Here is a 9,410-nt window from a genome sequence, read left to right as displayed (position 1 = left end):
TAGGTAGTATCAATAGTTTAGCCAAGAAACATGATGTTCAAAATAAACAAAACAAGTCTAAAACAAGAATTCATCGTAGAGTATTGAAAACGCGAAAATAAGGAACACCGGGAGATAAAACCCGAAAGATCTTCACTCTCACGATCCAAGCTTCAACCGATTGATTCCCGTTAGCCAAAATACTCCGAAAAGCTCAAAATCTGCTCCGAAATTCGTCCCTAGGGTTTCTTGATTCGTAATCAGAGTTGTGTTCAGTTTTTTTGGAAATCCCCTCATCAAAACCCTAATTTTCCCGGAGTTACTACCCGTCGCGTGACGTCTAGGGGGGCTCGTGTGACGCGGCGCCTCCCTCTTCCATTTTTATTATTTTTTTATTCCATTCTGATTTCCAGCCTTTCCGACGCGCGTACGAATCCCGATTTTCTTCCAAACTGCTCGGTTTTACTCGTTTTTCAACACTTTAAGCTACGGGACCTGAAATCAAAGCTTAACGTCAGCAGTATCGCAGTTCTAACCTAAACTAGACTCTAAACGACTGAAAACTGACTGAAATATACACTATAAACATATGTACTTTGCAGTACATCATGTATATAATGATTTTGTGTATTAAAGTGTCCTTTCAAGATGAATCTATAATGATTTTGTAGATTAAAATGTCAAGAAGAAAGAGAGAGATGGATATTTAATTACTTCTCACAGGTACATTTAATGCGCAAAGCAACTTAAACGTATCTATTCAGACCGATGAAGATGATTTTGTCATCTGAGGTTACGATTGTGAGATCTGGCGTCCTGTTGCAACATATAAAGCATTGTTGCCGGCTGCCGTTCGCGGCTGTGCTAGGTAGCGTTCGCTGTAATCCATGTTCGGCCGATGATTTTGCCATTGCTGTCACATAAGACAATGTTTTTTAGTAGCACGCGATATTCAGTCAATGATGTTGATGAGATGGTTCTCACCTGAGACTAAAACTATGGTGTTTTCCAAGAATTCTATGTTTGACGGTGCTCACAGAGTGGTGATATATCTATCTATCTATCTATCTATCTATTGCTATCTATTAAAGGAGCTTAGATGATGATCTCACTTTGCATACGGGTCATTATATTAGGTATGCCACATTGAATCCGCAGATGTCATAATTCCGAATTTTTTATAATATTATGTATATATAATCTGTTTTTATTTGTTATTAAATTGAAGAAGTTTTCTTTTTTTAGGAGGCAAAATATGAAAATGCATGGGGAGTTGTTTGGCTATTTAATACACATCAGAAGTAATCATTTCAACTCTCTCTTTCTTCTCGATTCAAACTTATGGCGCACATTTCTCTCTTTCTTCTCTATTCCTCTCTTTCTTCTCTATTCTTCATCACAGGCGATTTCGATTCAAACTCTAGGGTTTCCTTTACAAAGCTTCCACAGAGGTTCTTGGTAGTAAGCCAGGGTTCCAGGCACTTTATGGTAACTTAGATGCGTTTCCGTTGAAGGAAATGTCGGCCTGAATATACACGAGGTCTGACATTTTGCAATCATTTGTATAGTTTAGTAAATCATTTCGTGTTGACTGTGATAGTGAATAAAAATGAATGCAAAATGCATTTGACAAAGGTCCTTTCAAAATGAGGCTATGATGATTTTGTAGATCTGAGTAAAAATTGGATGAATATAGCATTATGGTATGACAAGGTTGTAGGATGGCAGTTGTTCATGCAACCTCTCTTGCAGCTATGGTGTTATCATCTTTATTCAATATCTGAGCCTTGTATTCTGAAATTGCAAATGTTTTGCAACTTCACAATCAATTACCTTTGCTGATGTTGTGTTGTTGATTAAGGTTTTGAAAAGTGATCGTGTATAATTGTTGTTACATCTATACAAGAAAACGGAGTTTGGTTGGTCTGAGATGCCTATTTAGCTGTATGTGATGATGCCGGTAAGTTTTCCAATTTTTTGTTTGTAGATCGGTTATATAAATTGACGTTTATAACCGATTCCTGTGTTTTCTTTTACAGGTGTTCATGTTGCCAGTTTACTCTGAATTTGGTTCAATCATCGTTGCGATTGATACAGAGTGACTGTGAAGATTTAAGGTTGAAGCAACTGTTTTCTACAGATCAGGTGATAATAGCAATTTGCTGATTACGATGACGGTTAGTTTCATAAGCAATTTACTGATTATGATGACGGTTAGTTTCATTCAGTTTACTTTTCTCTTAAACGTGTTTTGATGATAACAACAATTTGCTGATTACGATGACGATTAGTTTCATAAGCAACAAAGTGGTGTACACATGTGGAGGCTGCGGTGCAACACTTCAAGGTTGGTAGCATATAACTAACTATTTGTGTTTTGTTTTTTTTTTCGAACATTTTGTTTGCTTTTATGTTTTAAAATTTTAATGTGTTAATACAGCGAAAAAGCGGAATAACAATACAATTGACACCACATTAAACAGACTGGACAACAATTCTTCAGGAAAAATCGGTTAGTGCATTCAGAAGTTAATAATGTGAATTATGGATTGTTATTAAGATGGTTGTAAATTGGTTCTTTGTTATTAGGTGATGTTGAGATTTTTGGATCAGTGAGAATCCGGTGCCATTTAATTAAGTACATGTTATACTTCAAGGTTTTTCAATCTCTTTGCAGGCGGATAGGTGGCTTTGCGAGGTATGAAAAATAGAATTGATAAATTTAAGGAAAATGTGATTGAAAGGTTATAACGCAATAGTGGAGGATCTAATTCTACAGCTTCGATAAATTCAGGTGTGTTTTCAAATAATGCTTCCTAGATGTTTGAAGACCGACAAATGTCCAACGAAGCAGTACGGTGGACATTTGTTGTTCTTTGTCGGTTTTCAAACATCTATGAACCATTATTTGAAAACACCCCTGCATTTATTGGAGCTGTAGAATTAGATCCTCTACTGTTGGGTTATCATCTTTCAAACCCATTTTCCCTAAATTTATCGATTTTGTTTTTCATGCAGGGATATAATTTGTTTTTTAGTATTTGACCGTGGATGATGACCCATGTTCAAGGATGCTTTATGTTCCAGAATATACCAAGATTGCCTGTTGGTTATCATAAGGTTAAATTTTAAATTAATATGGTCTCATTTGTTAATAAGCTTATAATTATTCTTAAGCTATCACATTCTTTTTTGTGAGGTCTCATTTCATTTATCACAGCAACAACCATTGAGCCATCACATTCTTCCATTTACATCTCGGGTAGCGGTTTTCCTTAATACATCTCGAAACTTAGGTTGTTTTATATGATTTTTCAATCACATTGCATTGAAACTTACTGGATAGTAATTGTCAATTTCAGGTAGGTTGGGGGTTGAAATCAAGAAATTCAACACCAGTTACAGATATGGTTTCAAGGTCAATATTTCCTTATAACAGAGACAGAGGACTTTTGTTTCTGAATGTTTTGTAGCTTCACTTATGACTTATAAAATTTGAAATTCTCAATTCATAACTATAATGTGAATGTGATGTTCTTGCAATTATTTACTCACATCAGATTTTACATATAGATGTAGGAAAAAACTTTGTACATTGACTACTAAGTTTATTTCTATATCAAACATGTATACTAAACACAAAGAATTTAAATAATATAGAGTTAATTGCTCGGATGGTCCCTGTGGTTTTATGTTTTTTCACGTTTAGTCCCCACATTTTGAAAATAGCAGGTATACTCCCTATGGTTTGTCATTTTGTTACTCGGATAGTCCCTGTGTAGATGTCAGTTAGTTTGGAAATAGCAGGTATGCTCCCTATGGTTTGTCATTTTGTTACTCGGATAGTCCCCAGAGTAAATGTTTGGGGACCATCCGAGTAACAAAATGACAAACCATAGGAAGCATACATGTTATTTTCAGAAGATGGGGACTAAACGTGAAAAAACATGAAACCACATGGACCATCCGGGCAATTAACTCAATAATATATTATAAAATATTTTTTAGTATTTGATTACCACCTAGTAATAATAATAACTCAACTCAGCTCGTGGCTCCAGATATATATTCTTCCCCATCCCCACAATATCATCCTATCGATACCCTCTCACTTCTAGGGTTTCCTCAACCCTCTTCATCCTTCACACACTCGATGGCTGACGACGCACACTACACTGCCGGAGACTTCACCGGTAAACGCAAGTACGACGACTCTACCACACCGCCGCCGTCATCCGCCCGCCGCCAAACTGGATTCTCCGCACCAATCATCCACTCACAGTCTCCTGATTCCGCTTCAGCCTACAACACCGTACCTCCTCCGCCTGTAGATGAGATCGAGCTCGCGAAACAGAAGGCTCAGGAGATCGCTGCTCGCCTGTTCAACAACGCCGAAGCTAAACGACCGAAGTTTGACAACGGCGGAGGTGGTGGCGGTTATGATAATAATGATAGCAAGGGTTTCAGTTCTGGTCCTGCAGGTTCGATTCGTTGCTTGAATATTATATTGCTTTATATTGTGCTTGTGATTTTAGGGTTTGTGATTGTGGTAAGTAGTTTGGTGAGGTTAGTGAGATTATATTTGTTAGAGAAGCTTTTAATTGTTTTACTAGATCAACTTGAAAGCTATTTGTGAGACATAAAATTTGGATATTAGTGTAATTTTCAGAGTGTTTGGCATTTTAAGATGTGTTGTGAATGTTGAATTAGATCATTTGTTAATGTTAATTTTAATGTTAAACGTTTAGTGGATGGAGATTATGGGAGCTTTATTTGTTTACTCCTTAATGTTAATGGTTTAGGGTTTGTGATTGTGATAATTACATTTGATTGGTGACATGGTGTGAGTGAATTGGACTAGAAAGTGGAATATATTTGACAAAGAACCTTTTTAAGTGTTTTAGATCTACTTGAAAGCCATCTTAGAACTAGCTTAAGAAAAAATAGGCTGTTCTACTATATGTGTTTGAATATATTGAAGTACAATATAATTATTGTTATCACGTTTTATATGTTTTTAAGGTGTTAGGCTTTTTTCAGTTGTGTTGTGAATGTTAAATTAGATCTTGTGGTGATTTTGTCCCCAAGGGACATGGTGTGGTGGTAAGGTGTCTCTTTTTTATCCTAGAGGTGGAGGGTTCCAATCTTGCGAGGTGCGGGTATTGGTGGTTTATGAGAGTAGATGATGAGTAGGTTAGTTTGTCTTTCAAAAATAACTATCTTTTGGTGATTTTAATCATTTGGTAAATGCAGATTATGGGCAGAAGCCTTATATATCTGCTCCTTCAGTACCGTCTGCATATGGTGGTTATGGTGGAGGTTCAGGTAAAAAGATTGATATACCAAATGGAAGGGTAGGTGTGATCATTGGTAAAGGTGGAGAAACTATAAAGTATCTTCAGTTACAATCTGGAGCAAAGATTCAGGTTACCAGAGATATGGATCATGATCCTCAATCACTCACCAGAGCCGTCGAGCTTACAGGTACTTCAGAAGCTATCGCTAAAGCCGAGCAGCTGATTAAAGATGTCCTTGCTGAGGTATATAAATAGTCAAGTTTCTTCTCTACTATTTTATTTTTAACTTTTAAACTTATTCAGTTTTGTGACACAGGCTGAGTCTGGAGGTTCTGGAATTGTTTCTAGGAGGTTACCTGGTCAGCAAGGCGGGGCTGAACAATTTGTGATGCAAGTGCCAAACAACAAGGTTCTTTGTGCATGAAGCAGGTTCAAGTTTACTGCACACATTTGTTGTGCGTGTTCTATAACTTTTTGTTATTTTGTTTCTGCGTCTAGGTTGGTTTAATCATTGGTAAAGGTGGAGAGACCATAAAAAGTATGCAAGCTAGTTCTGGAGCTCGTATTCAGGTTGATCCAGATTCTTTATCAACTTTACTCCACTTTTATGGAGTTATTTTAATATCATGATCCTCGCCACATGTTTTTTCTGTTGATTATTAACGTCACAAGTAAAATGATTATAGCTAAAAAGATTGTGGTTATCATTAGGTGATACCTCTACACCTGCCCCCTGGTGATACATCAACGGAAAGGACTGTACAAATAGATGGATCCAGTGATCAGATTGAGGCTGCAAAACAGTTGGTCAATGAAGTAATCAGCGGCGAGGTATGCGTGTATATGTTAGGAGACCAAGCTCGTGCTTGGTTTCAGAAACCACATGCTGCATTTCACTTGCTTTTTAGTAGAGCCCTAGGGTTTATTCGTTTGTGATGTAGGAGTATCTTTATTCTTACTTGGATATATGATAGTATATGATATATGATTGTTTTGTTATGACAGTTACCTGAATCTGTTCGCTGCGTTTAATCGAAAACTGATCTTTTAATGAATATCTACATTCTTTATGTCAATTTAAGGTGGACATCAGATGTGTTATGTGAATCAGTTTGTTGCATTCTAACCGAAACTGATCTCTTAATAAACATCTAGAATTTTTTTTTGTCAGTTTAAGGTGGACATCAGATACTAAAAGGTTTTCACACTTCAAATTTCTGCCATTGTTGTTTTTCTTCTTATTGGTCATTTGGTCTGTTCTCTCCTAACTTTAAACAGGAACCCTTTATTATCCAACCAGATATAGATGTATTATCAACTATTTTATTGTTAAGGTTATTACATATCATAGTTTACAAACTATTTATTATTCATGATTGCCACCATCTGCTTCTTTTCCATATATTCCACTTGTATAGTCTGAGGTTGCAGATTCTTCTGTTGCTGTTTTTTCGGCCTGAACAGCTCAGCTGGCTGATTCGCCCTCTGCTAGAGTTGGAAGTATTTTTATGGCGGATTGGACGGTAACTGTGTGTGGGCACACACATCTTATAACTCCATATTGAATAGAAGATTTCTTTATATATTGGATTACGTCTGCAGGACTGTTGGAGCATTGGCAGTTCTTTATTAGATTGAGTACTACCAACTGATAATATTATTGCATTGAGGCTTAAAGCAAAATACATATAATTTTTTGGGTTATGAAAATGGATATATGATTTAGTGAGGCAGCTACAGAGGAGGTATTTGAGAATCATAAATTTTTTTAAAGCTTATGCGTCATACGAGGACTGTATGTATCTTTTATTAATATTGATATTAGGACTGTTTAATTGGTGGTGGGTAGTTCAAGTTTTGGTGAAGCAAACAAGAAACCGGTATGGTTTTAACCCTTTTTTGTATAAAAATTGGAAAGTTACTATTGCTATGGAGATTTGAGGTTAAGGGTATTTAATATCCGTCACACTGCTTGGAGCTAGTATTAACGTTATTTTATTCGAGTAGGATTACATTTATAGCTTTCTATTTACCTTACCGACTGCAGTCTGTAGTAGTGTTATGTTGAACTTTTATTATATTATGCTGATGCTTTGTTGGTAATTTAGCAACTGTCTAGGGTTTGTCATTTTATATATGTTGTTTGAGAAGATTGTATAGTTTTGCGTTTTGTTTTGTACCCATTCACTTCGAATAGGGAGAGCATGGGCTTCTGCTGGAGTATCCTTCTCGGTAAAACCACTCGACCTGTACGGTATGTAGGCACCTAAACCCGTCTTGATATAAAAGTACATAATTACTATTTTTTACTATTTTTTGTGCCATTTTTGATATATTTGTGCTACTTGTATTCAGGTTTCTTATATATGTAATTGTCTATATGCATGTCTGACAGTAATATGCATTATGCAATTAGATCATCACTACTGCATGCTTGTTTATTTTGTTGTTTCTATGTTTATTTGAAATTATAATACTTTGCAGAATCGTTTAAGAAATCCAATGGGCGTTGGCGGGTATTCACAACAAGGTTACCAAGCCCGTCCCCAGACAAATTGGGCCCCACCTGGTCAACAAATGCAACAACAGGGTTATGGTTATATGCAACCTGGAGGTTACCCCGGTCAACCCACTCAGTACACCCAACCACCATATGGTGGATATCCAGGTCAGCAAACAGCACAGGGAGGAGGTGGTGGTGGTGGTGGTGGTTATGACTATTACAACCAGCAACAAGCTCCACAAACCCAACCACCTGGTGGTCCAGATGGCTCAAGCTATGGTTATAGTCAGCAAGGTCAAACATATGGTCAAGATGGCTATGGAGGATATGGAGCTCCTCAGTCTGGTTATAGTCAGCAAGGTCAAACATATGATCAACAAGGTTATGCTAATCCAACATCTGGATATAATGTTTCTAGTGAAACTAGTGAAGGGAAAACTAGCTCATATGGAGCTCAGGGTGATTCAGCTAGTCAAGCTCCACCTCCGACTTCTGCACCTCAGTCTGGTTATGCTCAGCCCGCCTACGGGGCGGTACCACCAACATCTCAGCCGGGCTACGGGGCGGTACCACCATCTGGATATGGTGGTTATGGACCTCCTCCAACACAGAAACCACCTGTTACACCGACATACGGACAGCAGTCTCCACAAGGGGGCTATGCCCAACCAGCTCCTTATGGTGGTGGTTATGGTGCTGGCGGGTATGCTCAAGCATCATACGGACAGCAGCCACCGGCATATGGAAGCTCGTATGGCAGTGGCTATCCCCAACAGCCACCACCTGCGTATTCTGCTGATGGCGCAGCTCCCGCACCTCAAGCTAGTCAGCCTAGCGGTGGTGGTGCGGTTGCAAAAGCTTCACCTCAGAGTTGATGTTTATGAAGCAGGTAAGAGTAAGAGTAGAAGACAACTTTTGGTTTGTGCTGTTGCTTATGTTTGTGGCTATTTCAAAACCTTGTTATGATGGCTACTGTAGCATCAATGGACTTGGTACTGAGATAATCTTTCTATTTCTTTTTGTTAATTGAATATTTTTTTGCATGTTTCTTGTTAAGTACTGTTTACACATGTTTCAAATTGCAATTAAATTGGTGCATTTCGTATTTTTGTTGAATTTGTTTATTACTACTATTGTGTCATTAAAATGATGGATTCAGCTCATTTTCTATATTTTAAAATAACCAAGCTTTTGTTGGGTCTGCTTTTTTAAAACAGGCATGATTGATAAAGTTCTTTTAATATTTATACTAGGGTAAAACCCAGTGTATAACACAGGCTACATAAATGTAATTTTAAATCATAAAAAAGCTATCGTGTATTGTATGTATTGAATAAAATATAGGAATAATGGATTTTAATAATCTCAACTATTTATGGTTGGCCGTCAGCAGTCTTAATTTAAAAAATAACCACTGTCAGTCCCAACTATTGACATATTGGCCATCAATGGACACTGACCAACAGAACCCTAACGTTGTTAGTCTCCGGCCGTCGGAAAACCTTTTTTGCCAGAAAATGATTCCTGAAGATCCGATCTAAGGTTACAAAGAGGTTTGTGATGAAAATGTTGAGTTTTTCTGCAAAAAAGTTGTATTTTCCGGCCAAAATAAAGTTTTCAGCCAAAAAATG

The 9,410-nt window shown here is 37.3% G+C and overlaps 1 protein-coding gene across 1 annotated transcript; it reads left to right on the top strand.

The window, feature by feature from the left end:
* Positions 1 to 4,043: 4,043 nt before the first annotated feature.
* Positions 4,044 to 8,889, top strand: LOC110867883 (far upstream element-binding protein 1). The gene is made up of 6 exons (XM_022116938.2): positions 4,044 to 4,460; positions 5,233 to 5,519; positions 5,593 to 5,685; positions 5,775 to 5,846; positions 5,988 to 6,107; positions 7,761 to 8,889. The coding sequence occupies exons 1-6, from the start codon at positions 4,133 to 4,135 to the stop codon at positions 8,652 to 8,654; spliced, it is 1,794 nt and encodes a 597-aa protein (XP_021972630.1). The 5' UTR covers positions 4,044 to 4,132; the 3' UTR covers positions 8,655 to 8,889.
* Positions 8,890 to 9,410: the final 521 nt, after the last annotated feature.

The sequence above is a fragment of the Helianthus annuus genome, chromosome 7 (assembly GCF_002127325.2).
Source record: "Helianthus annuus cultivar XRQ/B chromosome 7, HanXRQr2.0-SUNRISE, whole genome shotgun sequence".
Taxonomy (NCBI): Eukaryota; Viridiplantae; Streptophyta; class Magnoliopsida; order Asterales; family Asteraceae; genus Helianthus; species Helianthus annuus.
Note: the sequence above shows the minus strand (reverse complement) of the source record. Positions and strands in the feature narration are given on the sequence as shown.

Coding starts and splice junctions, on each gene's coding strand:
- LOC110867883 (XM_022116938.2), top strand. CDS start 4,133: ATGGCTGACGACGCACACTACACTGCCGGAGACTTCACCGGTAAACGC. Junction 5,520..5,592: donor TTAAAGATGTCCTTGCTGAG/GTATATAAATAG, acceptor TTTGTGACACAG/GCTGAGTCTGGAGGTTCTGG. Junction 5,686..5,774: donor TGCAAGTGCCAAACAACAAG/GTTCTTTGTGCA, acceptor TTCTGCGTCTAG/GTTGGTTTAATCATTGGTAA.